The following is an 18,027-nucleotide window of genomic DNA, read 5'->3' as shown; positions in this document are numbered from 1 at the left end:
ACACAGCCTACAAACACATCTTTGCCAAAGCAGCCACGTTCCTGTTTCCCCTCCAAAACAAACTTTCCCAACGAGAAATAGGAAAAAAGAGGGGAAAGAGAACAGCCAGTGTTTGCCATGTGCCCAAGCACAGTCCAGTGGCCACAAAGAGGAACGATGAGCATACTGGGGATCCTGCTACATCTTCTGGAGCTGTTGAGCTGAACTGGGGCTCCTGGCCTCCTAATGGCAGCAGAAAGACCTTGCTGTCCTGCTGCTGGTTGAAAATTAACCACTGGCTTGTTACTGCCTGCTAGTGCCATGAGGGTGACACCAGCTGGGTTCAGGCACGTACAAGTGGCAGCTGAGCCCTGGGCTACAGCTCAGCATGATGGGCAGATGAGAGCATAGCTTGGCAGGACCAGCTGTGGGGAAAGGGGCTTTTCCATGGGTACATCGATGGGTACGTTTTCCCTGCACGTTTCCTGGTCAAATTATTGTCTCAGGGTGGTGTGGATGGGGTTGTGCTGTTTTAGAAAGGACTGTTCTCCCAGTGGCGCATCTTTGCAGCTCCCATGCCCTTGTTCCTGCTTTGCTTTGGGACAAAAAATTAGCTTTGAAATTATTTCAGAGCTCCCTTGCAACAGCTTGGGATGGATGGGGAGCACTCATACATCGAGGGAGGCGAGAGGGGCTGAGCAGGGCAGGGAGGTAGGCATGTTGGTGAAGAACTGCTGCAGTGAAATGATTTTTTCCCCCTCCAATTTCTAAAATTTCTACCAGGGAATATTGTTCAGCTATTGGGTTGGTGAAAAGTCAGTTAAGGAACTATAATTGCCATGGACTGTTTCCTCACCTGCCAAGAGTGTTGAGCAGCTCCAGGCCCCCGTGACAGCCTGTGGGAGATCTGCCAGTATCAATAAAAACTTTTCCTCAGACTCACCTGAAATCCTTTCCCTGGCTCTCTTCCCAGCTCTGGTGCTCTGGGCGTGCCAGCCCCCAGGGAGAGGAAAATGGGCTTCAATCATTTGCTTGGTGCAGGGAGTAAAATTCAACTGCCTGAATTAGATGTACTGAAAGTTTCCCTCCCTGCCCTCAAAATCCTGAGCTCAGAGGGGTTAACACCAGCAAGTTCATTCAAACTGTATTTTTTGCTAGCTATCCGCCTGCTGGGAGCATCTCCCTCTGCCAGCGGGTTTGCTGGGGTGGTGAGGGGACCGGACCCAGCCCTGTGCATGACCATGGCTATCTGTGCACCAGGGGACACCCAGCAAAGCACCCTATAGGGGAGCATGCACAGAAAAATGCAATATTCTTGGGTTTTTTTCCATGGGCAGCAGGGTTTGAGGTTGAAGGTGCATAGTAAATAAAAGCACCAAACTCTGTGGGTGGTGGGGTTCCTTTCACAGCCTGCCATGACAGCCCTCCCTAATCCCACGCCCAGAAAGCCAAATGTGCAAAAATTTCCTCTTTCTTCTCCATTCTGAGTTTTAAAAAGAGGAATCAGTGGGTGCCAGCAGCACTTCTCCCTCTCCTGTCCTGCACTTGCCTTTATAAATGCTACTGGGTTTCCCACTGGTGCTTTCAAGGCTAATCAAGAGGGAGAGAAAAAAAGTGCCTTTTTTTTCTGATTCTGCTTTTTGGGGAATCTTTCACACAAACCCTGTCCTGGGACCTCTTCTAGATAAATTCTAGAAAGATGAAGACTGCATAGCATATAAGTTACAGACAACAGCATCAAGACACTTTTATAGCAAAAAAAAAAAAAAAAAAAAAAAAGGAATTGAGCCATGATGTTGGAAGATAAATTAAAAGGGCTGAAGAAGTGGTTTTGGATGAGCCTAGGAGCAGAGAAGTCTGCAGGAAAGCTATCCTGACCTCCTTGGAAGCATGCACAAGTAGACAGCTGAAACGCTCAGAGCCGATTGCTGCCAGGCAGGGACAAATCTAGGCAAGATTTTTGGAAAAGCCAAAGCAGAGCATCCCCGATGCATGCTGCCATGCAGGAGAGCTGGGGCTTTCAGTGTGCAGAGGAGCCAAGATCGATGGACCCGCATTTACCTTTACATTGTAATGCTATTTAAAATGGAAATTAAAATGAAAAGGAAATTCCCTAACAAAAAAGTTGCCATCAAATTTTAAATGAACACATCCTCTCGTTATTCCCTGCTTTGCCCCGACTTGATTTTCCTTGCCAGAAGGAGATTAAAAACACTGATCCATTCATCCCCACACCTGTCTCCTTTGCATACAGCACCTTTATAAAGCTCGCTCTGAAGAGAGACTGAACTCCTTGCACGTAACCTCTGCTTCAGGGTGGCTGATGGTATTAATTTACCTTGATTTTTGGTGGCAAAAGCCAGAGATTTTGCCTGGCCATCAGTTTATCAAGATCTGTATTTAAATAGCCGGGTGCCAAGCCTGCATCTTCAGGGGACGTGATCCACGCTGGAGGCACAACATCTCAGCTCTGGCTCCTGGGAGCTCACGCCAAGTCCTCACCACCTGCCTTAATAAAACACCTTTTCCTGCAGAAAACAGTTCATCTCCTCCAAACACATGCAAAGTATTGGAAATCGAAACAAAGTAATGTAATTCTGGAGGTGGAAAACATATTTGCCTGTTTCTACAGCAAGGCCAACAGCTTCAGCGGGACAGATCCTATGGGATGCTGGTGCCTCGCAGTGCTCATGGAGGGGTGTGCTGCTGGGAGGAGATGGGTGCTGCTGCTCTCTGAGTCACCCTCGAAACTGTTCATTTGGTTTTTAATCTGCACAATGATACTTAGAGAAACCTGTAAAAATGATGCTGCTCTCCAAAATACATACATAAAAGTTGAGATCTGCATTTTCCAGAGTGTGTTGTCTACCTTAGAAATACCAAACAGAAATAAATCTGCATGGGAAAAAATAAATATTTATTGACTATTGAATCTCTGCCAGGCAAGTATTTGGGTGAACACACAGGCTATGAAGCAGCAGTATGGTATAGCAGAGGGCTGAGCTGGGAATGGGAAGACGTGCCTCCTGGTCCCGCCTTGCCTACAACTTGCAGAACATCTCTTTGCATCCCAAACTAGTCTGTTCTCACTTGTTTTGGGGGCAGAGCACGTCCATTTGCAGGGCTGTGTCCATCAGGTGGCTCTGCCTGCTTGCTCGCAGCTTGGCTGGCTCACTGGTTGGTGTAACTGTCAGCTAAGCCAGACCTTCACAGCCATCCACTTCAAAGCAAAAGCCTTTAAAAAGATTGCATTTTCTGAAATGCCATCTCAAGTCTTGCTTGGGGAGGAGCTGTGGGGGGTAGTGGGAGGCCACTAGTGGGGCCAGCACCATGGCAGGGGCGGGCATCCTCACTGCATGGTGGCAGAGGATTCGGAGCCAGTGGCACTGTGGCTTTGGGGTGGCACAAGATTGCAGGGCAAACTTGCAGCATCTAGATGTGTCCGCACTGCAATCATGATGCTGCGTTTAAAGCTTCAGTACTTATATATTTTTTAAAAAAATATTTTTAACAGGTTGAATCTTCTTAGACTGACATGCTCTTCAGTGGCTAAATGGAGAGGGCAATAGGCAGCTGTAGCTGAGCCTGTCTGAATGCATTAGCTCATAGAGCCTGGAGCCTCATCCTCTGTACAAGGTAAGACAAAATTGCTTTAGCTCTTGTAAGAGACACCAGGGAAGTTGGTTGTTCATTCCCCACCCCAGGCTGAGGCCACAGTGCCTCCTGCCACCGCATCTGCTCCTGGCACATGCAGGAGGAGGTGTGGGTCTCAGCATCTTGAAATGATGGGCAATCAGCAACGTGGCTCCATGTGAGAAGCCACTAGGAGTTGGGCAGCCAGGGTAAGGAGATGGGATGGAGGTCATGGCTGGCACAGAAAGGGCAAAAAGGGTGAGTCTCCTGCTGTCCTTGGGTGTCTTGCTGCCTTTGGGTCTTCCAAAATGAAGAAAGTAGGGCTGTGCATGGCATGAGGGTCCACACTCAAGCACTGCACTTGTTGTTCTTCTGGGTTTCTGGAAATGGGTGGGTCGTTTCTTGGAACTGCTGTGGCTGCTCTGATGTTGTGGTGCTTCCTCCAAACCCCCAGGTCCATGTTCCCAGAAAAGACCTTTTTAAATAAAATTTCTTGCATCTTTCATGCAAAATACGCTGCTTGTGGAGACCAGCTTCATGCTTTCCCTGCAGACGTCACTGATGCCAAAGACACTGAAGCAGCTTTGTATTTCTCTTCTCATCCATATTCCTTACAGTCAGCCATCTGGGCAGCTCCCAACATTTCTTCCCTGCTTGTACAAAGATTTCTGCCTGGGAAAGACTAGGTTTTGGTCTAAAAGCCATCCATCTGGGGAGGCTTGCTCCTGCTTCTCGGCTGGTGTGTTGGGTTTCTGGCCTGGCTGTTGTCGTTGAGCTCACCCTTCTGTCACGGCTTCCCAGCCTGTTCCTTGCCTGTTGAATACCTGTGATGTCCAAGAGACCACACCAGACCCCAGAAAACACCCTCTGGTATTTTCATTCTCTAGAAGCACTTCATAGCCTGCAATACCAATGCAAGGATGTTGGGTTGGAAGAGAAAAGCTCTTTTCTTTTCCGGTATAAATTGTCCTTAATGCTCCAGGCAGTCTTGCATGGCTTTTAAACCCTGACAGAAATAAACTGCCAGTGATGGCCCCTGCCAAGAGGTGCATTAGCCCACCGGCAGCGTGCTTTTGCAGCAGAGAGCTTTCAGCCGCGGCTCCCAGCTCCACGCCTCCCGGCTCGTGGTTGGGCTTAGTCTTGCTGTGTTGGGGAAGGAAGGGACAGGGGTGACACTAGGACCCTTCCCAAGCACTGGTGACATCTCCCTGCTGCCCCAGCCCAGCTTTGCTTACCTCCCCTGCAGAAATATTTTTGGGTCTACCACTTTCCTGCAAGGTGATGGTGGGGAAAGAGCAATCAGAGATACGGTCCAGGGCTACAAAAACATAAGTGATGATTTTGCCCAGATTGAATGAAAAAAGAACATCCTGCTTCCCCAATAGGAAATCAGTGCTTATTTAAGAGATGTTTCTTTTTGGCGGTTCTCACTGAGTATATTTAATCATGGCGTTTCGGTTCCCTTGGCACTGCTCCATCACCTAAATTGATGTTAATGAAATCAAATATTCCTTGTGTTCAACTTTTCAAGGTGTAATTTCAAATTCTATTTACTTTGCCTTTGTACTTCTTTCATCCACACCCCTAAGACTTCCTTTTTTCTTTTAATTTTTTTTTTTTTTTTTTTTTTTTTTACGCTGCTGGCCAGCTCTGATTTATGCCCTTCTCACCACGGGGAACTGAAGCCGCAGACCGTTCCCGCTCCGCACCAGCCCTCTGAAAACACACAGGAGGTAGCAGGGAGGCAAGAAAGTTTTGCACAGTCTTAATTGCTCTTCCCCGAGAGCCAGAGCAGAGGAGGGTGCACAGCCACGAGTGATGAAGGCAGCAAAACCATTTCCCAGCTGTCTCATTTTCATCTCGAGCAATTTGGCCTCCGACATCCTTGGGTGGGAGGCGGGAGGCAGCCATGAGGTGCCGAGGGCAAGGCAGGCGCTTTCTCACTGTCTAAAATACCTTCTTCTGCAGGGGAGAGTGACCCAGATACGCCAGCACACTTTGCTTTATTCTCAAGCTAGCAGCACTTGCAGGACCTAAATGTTGCTTCCTACCCTGAGCTCAACTCGGGCAAGGAGCCAGCAGTTTTTCTCAGTCTAATTGAGTGGTGCGTGTGTATATATTTATATATATATTAAAAAAAAAAAAAAAAACACCAAAAAAAACCCCCCAACAAAACGAAAAACCAACTTGGAATGCCAAATCAGGGATGTACTCATCAGAGATGTACTGATCTCAAAGCCCAGCCCTCCCGCCTGCCTCAGGGCCACTTTCTCTGCCCCCTCCTGTGTCTTTGCCCACCCACCGCCTACAGCCGCCCCTTGGTTGGAGCTGGAGTAACCACTGGCACACTCATTCCTTGGACTTCCTGGAGGGACGAGGTGATGTTTCTTTTAGGAGACCAAGCCCTGACTGCTCTTCAAGGGACGTTTCTTTTTGGGAAGAAGCAGGAAGAGGAGCAGAGAGTAATTCTTCATCATGGGGTTGACCCTTCCCCAGGCAAGTGCAGGGAGATCCCAGTGTGTCCCACTGACCCAAACAGCTTGTCCTGCCTCGAGCTCAGTGCCTTTTAGATGATCTCAGTCAGATTCCCAGGAGACTTTTGGTTGGTAGAAAAATCCCATTAAGCCCCCTAAAGCTTAATGATTTTCATCTCTGAGCTAATTTGCTGTTACATGTTTTTCCCCCCACCCCGTTAGTCCATAGCTGCACCCAGGCATTGTAGAAGTAACAGATTTGGAAGGGGCTTCCATGCTAAATGGCTTCACTCATTGCTGCACATTTGTTTTAACGGCTTTTCTTAGGCACAAAAAAGCATCGGCCACCAAATACCTCAAAACTCGTGGGTGGACGCAGATACTACGGAAGGCCCCAGAGAAGTGATGTTGCAGCACCTGACCCTCCTACCTGCCAGCCCACCGAGGTCCCCCACCAGTGTCCAGCTCCGAGAGCTGCCGGAGTGATGACTAACAAGCACCATCTGTTGACCACTAATGGCTTCATGACAGAAAAGAGGAATGAGATGTTTAAAACAAACCAAAAAAAAAGGTTGAAGACTGAGTCACAGTGAGCTGACCTAGAAATAGCAGAGCATTTGCTGGAGACCCAACAAGATGGGGCCTGGTCAGGGCACCTGGCTGGTCTCAGGTGATCTGGGTTTCTTAAATGAAGCTGGGGAGAAACAGGCTGTTTGATATTATTGAAATTGAAGTTTAAATTCAAGGCATCATCCTGTTTTCCCCTCTTCTTTCAGCACTGAAGTACTGCAAGGGGTCAGTGGGTGTGAGAGGGCATGCAGAAGCCCAGTAAGAAACTCTCCAGCTCCCAGAGCTTAAGAAGAAGCATCTGAGGAAGAGCCTGGCAAAACAACACAGGCTGAAGTGCTTTTCCCTCCTAGAGCATCCCACCTGGCTGTGTTGAAGCAGGTGGGAGCAGGCAATGACCATCAGGTGAGCACCATAAGGACAAGTACAAGGAGATGCTTCTTGAGTTGAAGTTGCCACCAGCTCCTCTAGGTAGGGACTGGACCTACTTTTCTGTCAGGCAGGTGATTAGCACAGCACTGTCACTGTCACTACTGCTAAGGAGAAGCAATATCATTTATTGCCCAGAGATCCCCATCCTGGTACCACAGGGTGAGGAGGAACATGCTCAGCACCTTGCTGGGTCTCACCTGAAGGCTAGGCAGCTGAGTTCTGCCAAGGTGGACCATCCTCCGCTTGGTATCTGACATCCAGAGCTGCTGCTTGGGCATCTTAGAGGTCCTGAGGCTGGCCAGGTGAGGGTCAGCATTTAACCTGGTAAAAGCAACTCTTAGCAGGTAAAAATGGATGAAGAAGATGACTTCACCTAAAGAAAGATGTTTTCTGAGCTCCCTGCTGCAGGACATCACTGAAACGCCCTGCTTAGAAGGCTTTGGAAAAGGATTACGTGTCTCTAGGTAAGATGAGTGTCTGTACACACAGTGTTGAAGTGAAATGGGAGAGGTCACTACCTTTCCCTGGCTGCTGCAGTCGCTGGCTGCCCCCTAAGTCAGCAAGGGCCGTGCATGGTGGGGAGGAGAAAATTTTCCTCTTCCGCAGTATTTTTGTTGGGTTTCAGAGGCAAATGTACCAAAGTGTGCATTTGCCCATGCTCGGTGTAAAACGCTCCTCTGAGCACCAGGCTTTATCTAAGTACAAACCAGGGGAGTGAACGTCACCACAGCTGGACTGGGCAGAAAGCAGTTAGTGTGGGTTTGACTGAAATCTGTCTCTCCTAGGGGTTTTTTAAGGGTAACAGCTCTCCAGCTGGTGTAAAGCGATGTAAACTCAATGCCCAAGGTAAAGTGGCATCTATTTGCGGCGTGAATCTGGCCTGGAGCTGATGTTCTGTGGCTGTATCTCAGCTTCAGTGAGAGTCTAAATATCAGAAGCAAAAATAATTGTTTGGCAAGCAAAGGGGAGGGTATTCCAGATAGCCCCAACTGCTCTGTTTCAAAATGATTTTTATCACCCTGGGCCCACCGATAGCATCCATCAGGACAAGGGAAGCAGCAAAAGGCACCTGGTGAATACTTTCATTACCCTGCCATGAGTTTGTGTTTTGCTTTCACCAGGATGTGGGTGGCACGTCCGAAGTAGGACAGGCACATCAAAGCTCATCCCTGGAGAGGTCCCAGTCCCCATCTCAGCCAGCCACAGGCTGGGAAATCGGTGTCACTTTTTTTTTTTTTTTTAAACGGAGGGGGGAAAAAAGCCCCAACAGATTTCCACACTTGTTTTCTGCTGCCCTAATTTCCCTGTGCAAGCGCTCCGTTTGTTTTCATTTCCAAGCCGTTGTAGCACATCAAAGGCAGCGCTTTGTACGCCCCGGTGCGTATCGTGCTGCTCCTTTGGGATGACGTGCTGTGGGATCACAGCCTTACTAGCAGCAGAGGATTTACGGTCCCTGATTCCCCACGGAGCAGAGATGGGGAGCGTTTTCCTGGCGGCTTTTTGTTGGTCGTGGGTTGCCTCTATGTGGGGCTGACCCCTGTGCCGTGAGTCTAACCACGGCTTGTCTTTGCTGGCAAAGCATCCAAAGATGCTGACCATGGCAGGGATTTGTGTTGGCTTATCCAGGACTGTGCAGGCAGAAAATATCCCATCTACAGAGATGCAGAAAATCTGGGGGGATGCTGGTGACAACATGGGGTGGCGGAGGCAGCCAGGGTAGGACTTTAGTCCCATGGTAACACCAAAGAGTTGTCGCGTTCCCATTACCACAGCTGTATCTCACCTGGCTGTATGGCTCAGTGGAACCCTCTGCCTTTGCAGATCTATTCCCAAGACTCCATTTCCCCCAAAAGAAGCATCAATGATGTCTTTAAACAAAACAAAGGCACCAGAAGCAAAGCTATGCCTTTCAGCATCCCCAACACAGCTCACAAGATCTCGCTGGAAAAACTGGATTTTCTTAGTTCCTTTGCCAATAAGCCTTAGCAAAATGTGATCTCCTCAGGGAAGGCTTAAGCTCTATTAGGGGCTGTTGGATTTTCAGTGAAAGTAGAAACCTTTGTGGAGCAGGGGCTGAGCAAGTCTGTCCTTGCCTGGCTGAGAGACGGGCTCCCCACCCATCCCATGGGGATCTCCTCTGTGTTGGCCTCCTACTCCACCTCCAGAACAGACTTTTCCCAGTACATCTCCTCCCAGGGCAAGACCTATAGTGGCTCTTGAAAATATATATTTCTAAAGACTCCAGCTTCTTCTTTTTCCCAAAATATGGATTTGGCAGTTTTCTGCTGGTATGACCAAGCTACATCCAGCAGCTCAGGTTTACTGGAGGAAACTAGTTGATGCTGGAAAGGGAGAGCAAAAAAAATGTGCTCCCAACCTAGCCTGTCTTCTCCAGGTATGACTGCACACCATCAACATGTGCAAGCAATGCTGCTTTTGGGGGGACAAGAGCTGTGCCCTGGCCCTGGTTTGTTTTCAGGGCTGTGATGGGCACTACAGACTTTGCCTGACCTTCTCCACGAAGGGCAATCCAAAATTCCAGCCCTGCTTGGCTGGGCACCAGTGGCACCACACAAACCCTTGGATTCGGGGTTTATAAATGTCAGAGAGGGCACGTTTGTCTCAAAATGCAGAGATGCCCTGGAATTGTCTCCATCTTAGGGTAATTTTTCTGTCTTAGAGGTTGTTGGGTCTTTCTGTAGCTGCTCTGGGCTCCCCCGTCCCAGGTAGATATTAATGCTGGGGTTACTCGTGCTGCACAGTTAACACAACTGGACTGTTTCTGCTTGCCCATTGCCCCCTGGCCACAAGTGGTGGGATGTGGTCTTGGCCCCAGCTTCAATACATCTCTACACCTTCTTCCTCAGCTCAGGGGACCCCTCGCAGCCCCCCTGCCTTGCTGCCAGAAGGGATTTCAGAGATCAGAGCATGCAGGGGTGAGGATGTCTATTTTGGGCCAGCTGCTGCTCAGATGCACAAAGATCAGCCTAATCACGAGCCGCTCCTACTTGTGTCCCCCATTGCTGCGGTACCTGATGCTAACCCACAGCATGGCAGGGAAAGCCAAGATGTGAGTCCCCCCCATTGCACCAGTAGAGAGGGATTAAGTGACTTGCCCAAGGTCACAGGAAAGATGTGGGCTGCCGCTGTTGGGATGTAGCATTCAGCTAATTTATACCCTCGGCATTGCACAGGCTGCTATCAACATGTATCAGAGAAGACGATGCGGGAGGTGCGAGCATCTTAGCGAGCGCAAACAGTATTTAAATAGAAGCAGAGCCCCTGTTTCTTTCTTGAATGAGGTTGTAGGACTGGATTTCTCACTGCTGGGTTTGTTTATAGTCAGTGGAAGTAGGAGAAGGTACGTGGCGCATTTTGGGGGGTGGCATTGTCATAGAGACAATGTAATGTCTCACAGACAGTAATAAATACTGCTAAATATTTAAGAGCCTATAAATATTTTAAAAGAATCCCTGAGTAGTTATTGATGGAGTTTAATCTGGTGCTTGGGAAAACTCCTCCTCTCCTTGGGTCATAAAAAGGAGATGAGATGCTTGAGATGCAGGAAGCCGGTGATAAAGGCCATGAAAAAAGTCTGTATGGGGCGCAGCGATGGGAATGTGACATTAACTGATCTATAATGGCACCCAAAAGAGCCATGGGTGCTGCAGTCCTGCTGGCGCTGCTCTGTCCTCCCAGCACAGCACCCAAAACCTGCTGTTTCAGCACATTTTGGGCAAGTACTGGGAGTGGAGGTGTCGGTGACTCACCAGCCACAGCACCAGGCTGGGCTGACCTGTTGCCCTGTCTGCCGCCAGGCCAGGCACATCTTGCCCTCCCAGTCCCCTTGTGCCTATGGAAGATTTTGGCTGTTTGCAGAGATTTTGGCAACTTGGGTATCAGTGGAAGCTCCTCTACTGTGCCACAGAGCCCAGCCAGCATTTCAAAAGCTGCCGGGAGGTGAGAACAGATACTACAACTCCCCATGTCCAATACATCACTCGGGGTGTTATAAGTAATGCCTGTCCTGGCTCTGCCCCAGGTCGCATCCTGCCCGCTGCCGCTCCACCTGTGCTCCATGAGCCCTGCCGGTGCTAAGCCGTGCTGGGCTCAGCCAGGCCACCTGCCTGCCACCTCCTCCCACAGTCCCATCACCCTCCGCTTGCTCTATCGATCACTACGGCTAATCACGCATTCAGGTTTCAGCCCGGAGATGAAATGGCAACACGAGGCAGCCTTGCAGAGGCCTTGACTTCTCACTCATGTTGCAGACAGCGGAGGCGAAGCCTCTCTCCAGCTCCTGACGAGCTTTTGCTAGAGGCGGGGTAGGGAGGGAATTTTGCTTCTGGTCATTTGCAGATATATTCGTGTTTAAGCCCAAGGGGAAAGGGTGAGCTGTCATCCTGCTCGCACATTTCTCCCAGCTCTGTCCCAGGCAGCAATGCTCTCATTAAACTGCTCTGCAGTTCAGTCATCTCAACAAACTACGAAAAAGTGATTCTTGACATTCAGGATATTAAAGCAACACACCATAAACAAAAGCCGCAGCTCCTGCCTCTTCCTCTCTTTTTACTAACAAAGCTCCATCCCTTCATCTCTAAAACCCGCATAGTGCGATGCAGCAGACCTCGGTGCTGCTCCTCGAGAAAGGCTGCATGGCATAATCAAAGAGCAGCCTGCTGGGATGTTTAATTGCTCAAATTTTCGTAAGAAGCCATGCAACAGAGAGTTTTACTTTCATGGCAGAGTCCTCTTTCACTGTTTTCCATCAGGAATGGTTTTTACCCAGCTGTTGGCTGGGATATAAACTCTCTTCAATAACAGGTGGACCTAGGACATAGGGGAAAACTTAATTTTAATTACACAGAAAGGGCGAGGAAGAGGAAAAATAGTGGAGATTTGCTGACTTTCAGGATTCACCCCATCTACAAGCTACATTTTTCTGCATAAGTCCAGGTTTTGGCACTGTTTGAAATGAAGTGAATGGGAAACTATGGCCAAACAGATTTAGAACATCTAAGGTACCAAGGCTCCCTCTGAGAAGGCCACAGCTGAACGACAGCTCACACATCCCTTCCTCCCATGTGAGCCGACCTGGAGCAACTCTACAAACCAACGTGCAGGAGATGGAACAGGGGAGGTACATGCAGATGGCACAGATTTGATTGAAATTGCCTGTTTGCTGCCAAATGCTTGATAATGCCCCCCAAAACAGCTGTAAAAAGGGCCAAGTGCTTCTGGCAGAGTCTTATAATAATGTCCCAACCCTTTCCTTGGGGGTCACCCAAACTGCTGCCTCTGAGCCCAACTCTGAGCATCCCCGTGGCCCCCAGCCTCCTCGGTGCTGGACCTCGTGGGCACCATGCCACTGGGAGAGGGGAAGGACAGCTTGAAACCTTCCTCTACAAGGGTAGGGAGGTCCCCAGTAAAGCTCTTCTAATCAAAGGCTGATGAGCAGAGGTGGAAAGGTGGACAGAGATGTGTCAGAAAGGGTTGGGCTTGATTGGTGACCCAAGCCCTGAAGATGAAGCTGTGTCAGGCTGTTCTTAGAGCTGGGCAGAAACAAAACTGTTTGATGACCAAGGCCGTTTCCTTGAAGCCAGAATTTTGCACGTGAAAGGATGGGTTGTGAGGAATTTCAGAACTTTAAAAAGGCAAGACAAAAATGTCTAAAGTGCTAAAATGAGGAATGCGAGCATTTACAGAGAGGGCTTTTCTTCTATAATTTAAGAAAAAGGAATAAAAAGAAAATAGAAAGAAAATCAATATCAAAACACTGCATCTTGATCGACCTGCTACCATCTCGCCTCACCAAACCCCTCATTCCAGGTTGCAGAAATCATCAGAACAATCCTTGAGTTCTCATATGCCCACGGGACAGTACAAGACCTTTCCCCTGCAGAACTATGAAGAAACTCAGCATCTTCCTTCCAAATCTGGTGGTTTTTTTGCTTCTTCTCCAATCCTCAAATCTGTGTGGTTCTCCCCAGGAGGGAGAACCACACAAAATCTGGAGCCTCTGACCTTGCACAGTGACGTCTTTAATCCCAGTAGTTTAGCCGAGACCACCTTCAAAGTGAATTCTTTTTGAAAAAAAATTTGAAAAAATATGCTTTCTACCTTACTCTGCAGGGCTCCTCTTTGTCTTTCATGCTCTGAACCCCAGGCAGGAGGAGGTCGTGTTTGGGTTCCCTGAGTTGGGACAAGGTGGGGAAATGATTGAATTGTCAAAGCAAGCACAAGCTCATCAGCTGGAAGAGTGCCAGCACGGGCCTTGATTCGTTTGCAGGGCTGCACGGATTAGGTTTTGCTTTTGACATTGGTTCGTTGGCTTTTGTCCTTTGGGTGGCATCACTTGCACGGGGAGGAAGCAGCAGGGGAACTGCAGCAGGGCCAAGATGGAAGGAGATGTCCTTTAGGCAGCAAATCCTGAGGCTGGCAATAATGTGCCGCTCCACATGTCCCCAGTGGTTTGGCACCGAGATGCCAAAGCCACCATGGGGACATCTCAGAGGTTCCCCTCCCGAGCTGGCTGCGGGGGAGGAGGGTTAAGCATCTACCCCGTGTTCAGTGTTTCTCCGAGTGTCAATGGGAAATTAAAGTGAATTGGTTTGAATTCGGTGCCCAAGGTAAGCAGCCGGGCTCGCCGGCACCAAACAGTGGGGGGTTTCTTGTGGCTTTAATGCGGGACTTTGCTCTGAATCTTATTTTTCTCAAATTATTAGGACTTCCTGCATGAGATCCGCTTTTCCTTCTCTATACCTCTTTAGGATATATCTGGAGCTTCATTGCAGGCTAAAGGCCACCAATGTTCATGTCAAGCCTTAGAAACCACCTCTGCCCTCTTCTCTCCTCTCACCCTGCCTCCCCGCCACATTAGCATGCTAAACTCTTTCTCATAGCCCCATAAAGCTGGAAAATACAACTCATATTTGTGACTCAGAACATATGTATATCTCAAAGCACATCTGATACCACAAATAACTCCAAGTGTTTTCAGGGCTATGTGGGTGTTTGTCTCAACCCCTTGGTATGGATGGCTGCATAGCACTGTATCTCACCTACCTTTTTATTATACATTATATATCTTAAGTATTAATTTATATGCATGATATTGATTTTTTATACACAGACTTGAATCAGTCTCATCTGGCGAGCCCTAGTGACCCAGCCTTGCAACTGGCAGAGGATGGAGGGAGCCCTGTTGCAGTAAGTTCAGCTCCATACGAGCTCAGAGCTCAGAAGTTCAGCTCAGATGCGAGGGTCAGCAGTGGTTGCAGTTGCTGGTCTGGGGTTGTAAGAAGCAGCCCAGCTTTCAGTATAATGATGATACTGAGTCTTCAGTTCACATGACTGGTGGAAAAAATAACCCAGTGGGAACCTTTCCCCCCACTAGGAGAGACTTCCAAATATGTAACCCATCTCCTAGTCAGGGAAAAATCTATGGGAAAAGGTTGGCTTTCGGCACGAATAAAACATGGTGAGGTCCATACTGGGAAAAATTATGGTTGGCATGCAATGGTATGTCTATAGTGGCATACCAGTGCAAATCTTATACTTCCTTTTGGCTTAATTAGTACCATGTGTTAAATAGATAACTTGTATCTCTCTGTGTTAAGCAAAACATCCTCCTATCAGGCTCACGAAGCCCAGATATTTGCCTGAAAGATAAAGACAATATTTTTGCACAGATTCAGCTGTTTGAAATGCAACATTTACAGGATGGAGTACTGTTTGGGTTGGATTCATATAGCAGAGAGCTAAATGAGTAACACAGATTTCGGATGAGATTCCCATGGTTTCACGTGATTATTCTTTTAGAATTGAGGAGAAGTCTTCCTCAAGCAAAAATGAGGAGGGACTTAGAAGCTAAATTGTGTCCTTTCCTTGTGAAAGACTCATTTGTCCCCATCAGGTATCTCAGGACTTAAATTCCAGGATCTCTATAGGACATACACATAGAAAATTTCCACAGCAAGCCATCCTCTTGGAGCTAAAACGTATCTTCCTGAAAGATGTCTGAGTCTTGATTTACAGCCTTCACATGACAGAGAATCCATCGGCTACCCAAGTACTTCTTTGTACTACTTGATTACCTTCACTCAAAACCACACACTATATTTCTAGTCTGAAGTTGTGTGGTCTCCAGACCTGCTCCTGGCATCTCACCAGTCCTTATTCTGCTGAATAAAGAGCCCCTTTCCCTCACATATCACATACCCCCTCCCCCAGGCAGATCCTTAAAGGCCATGATCAATTTGCTGCTTAACATCTTTAAGGATGGGTCTGGACTGAGCCTCTTTAGACTCTTGCCACAAAGCCTGGTTTCCGGAGCTAATGTAATTCTTGTTACTGTTCCTCCAAGAAAGGTTTTGTTAATGCCATACATGAAAATAATACAACCTTTCTTCCTCTGCCTGATATTCCCCTGCTTGTATCTACAAGGATTGCATTTGCTGTTTTATTTACAGCATCACACAGAGTTTGTATTCAGTAGGCTGTGTACAATCACTCCTCAGTCCTTGACACAGTCGCTGTTTGGCAGAAGACATTTGCCTGTTGTTTATAATTGACGTGCGTTCCTCCTTGCCGGACATATGACTTTGCATTTGACTTCGGTATTTGAAGAAGCCCTTTATATCAAACAACCAGAGTAAGGCAGCGCAACTGACTCATTACCATAATTAATTGCTATTCTACCCATTTTGGGGTTATTGGCACTTTTTCACTGGTGGGAATTATACGTTTTCTTCCAGGTCATTGATAAAGATACTGAACAGTATTGAGGAAAATAAAAAAAATCTCATCACGAGCCTAGTAAAAACACCCACTGCATACCAGTATCTCACCAATCCTTATTTTCTAAAATATATTTTGTTACCGGTTTTCAGTTCACTGAATATGGGCCACATTAATATTTTTAGTATTACTTTTCTCGATCAAAATATCATCTAGAGTCAATAATATGAATTACAGAAATCTGTTTTATCAATAGTTGCTTCTATTAACCAAGTCCCTGTAATTTCATTTAATTATTGTTTTTCTTTTTGAATAGTTCCTCTTGTGCCTTGTTGTTCGCAGTTGCTTTTAGCTTAGGAAAAAGGATTTTTTTGAAGTTTCAGATATATTGGTGCCCAGGACTACATTGTGCTGGCAGTTATGAAATGGAGTAACAATGTGATCATTTGCATCTCGAAAGCCATCATTTTCTAGCCTGCTGCCCAACTCATTAAGATCTGCAAAACCAAGGCCTGACAGAGAGATACCCCAAGCTGTTTTCAATTATTTTTGTGCTTAGAAACTTAGGTACAGCTTTTCAAAACCCTAGGGATGCTTCTCCAGCTGTGGCATGAGACCTTCAGCATCTGCTCCCCAGCCTCAGATCTCCTATGAGACATCAAGGATGGTTCCTCTCTCTGCGCTCCGGGAAGGGATATTAGAGGAGCTGATCTTTCTACTCCCGTTTTTTTCTGCAGTGGATACTTCACCCTTACGGCACTCCTTGCCACCCCAGGTAAGTCGCCGTTCACACAGGGATCTCCAGGCATTTCAAGCTCTCCCCAAACCGTCAGTATTTATGGCATGTCAGACTGCCTTTGGCAGAGACTGCCCTCCCTCCCTCCCTCCCTCCCTCCCTCCCTCTTGTCTTGCCTGAACAGGCTGTAGCAGCAATTCTAGCATCCCCGTCATCTGGATCATCTCATGGATGCTCAGTAATCTCAATCATCTCACATAAACATTTCCGATTCCTTTGACCTGTTATCAGTCTAAAGCTTGGATATTCCTACGTTTCAGTTAACTGCCTATATTTTTGCTCACTGGTGCCATACCTGGCTTTAGCTGCTCGGCCCGCTCCCTCCCTCCCTCCCTCCCTCCCTCCTTCCCCGGCCAGGGAGGATAGAAAAGTGCTGCAGCGGCCGCAGGCTCGCAGAGCCAACCGGCTCACAAACACGGCCAGGAGCCCTCGCCAGCACCGACCCGGGGGGCTGCGGGGGCGGCAGCGTGGCCAGGTGAGTGCGGGGGGGGACACGACCCGGCTATGTGAGGGCAGCACGGCCCGGGGCTGGCTGCCAGCCCCTCCGCCGCTGCCTGCCGGGGCGGGCGGGGGGTCCAGGGGGCCGCCTGCGCCCTCCGCGCCTTCAGCACCACCGGCCGCGGACAGCGCCCGGCCGGCCCGGCCCCGCCCCCGCTGCGGTGCCCGCTGGCTGCGCCCCCCCGGCGCCCCCCGCCCCCCCCCGGGGTCCCGCCCGCACTGACCGAACATCTGGATGTGGCCCTTGGTGATGGGATTGAAGCTGCCGCAGGCCAGCAGGATAACGTGGGTCTTGGTGGTCTCCGTCATGGTGCCGGCGCGGCCCTGCCCGGCCCTGCCCAGCCCTGCCCCAGCCGCTTTTTGTGTCTCGGTGCGGCTGCGGCGGCGGCGGGAGGGAGGGAGCGGGGCGGGAGCGGCAGCGGGGCCGGGGCGGGAGCGGGGGCGGGGCCGCGGCTGCGGGAGTGGGGAGGGGGCCGGGGCCGGCACCGCCCCCCGGCGGGCACAGCCTGGGGCACGGCACCCCCGCGGGCACGGCGGGGCCTGGGCACGCGCGGCCGGGAGGGCAGGTACGGCACAGGCACGCGCACAGGTATGGCACAGGCACACACATGTATGGTACAGGCACACACACATATACGGCACAAGCACACACACACACACACGTATGGCACAGACACACACACAGACACGTATGGCACCAGCACACACAGAGACACGTATGGCACAGGCACACACACACATATGGCACTGGCACACACACAGACGTATGGCACTGGCACGCACACACATGTATGGCACAGACACACACACATGGGTATGGCACGGACACACACACATGCAGGTACAACACAGACACACACACACGTATGGCACTGGCCCACACACATGGGTACGGCACAGACACACACA

General features: G+C 49.2%; 1 protein-coding gene across 2 annotated transcripts in view; it reads right to left on the bottom strand.

The window, feature by feature from the left end:
• The window catches only part of NMNAT2 (nicotinamide nucleotide adenylyltransferase 2), a 31,420-nt gene extending 13,877 nt beyond the window's left edge, over nt 1–17,543 (bottom strand). For both annotated transcript variants that reach the window (XM_055725287.1, XM_055725286.1), the window contains exon 1: nt 17,343–17,543. In XM_055725287.1, the coding sequence (XP_055581262.1) occupies nt 17,343–17,427 (85 nt within the window). In that variant the 5' untranslated portion in view covers nt 17,428–17,543. The remainder of the gene's footprint in view (nt 1–17,342) is intronic.
• Nucleotides 17,544–18,027: the final 484 nt, after the last annotated feature.

This window comes from Falco cherrug, chromosome 12 (genome assembly GCF_023634085.1).
Source record: "Falco cherrug isolate bFalChe1 chromosome 12, bFalChe1.pri, whole genome shotgun sequence".
NCBI classification, from domain to species: domain Eukaryota; kingdom Metazoa; phylum Chordata; class Aves; order Falconiformes; family Falconidae; genus Falco; species Falco cherrug.
Note: the sequence above shows the minus strand (reverse complement) of the source record. Positions and strands in the feature narration are given on the sequence as shown.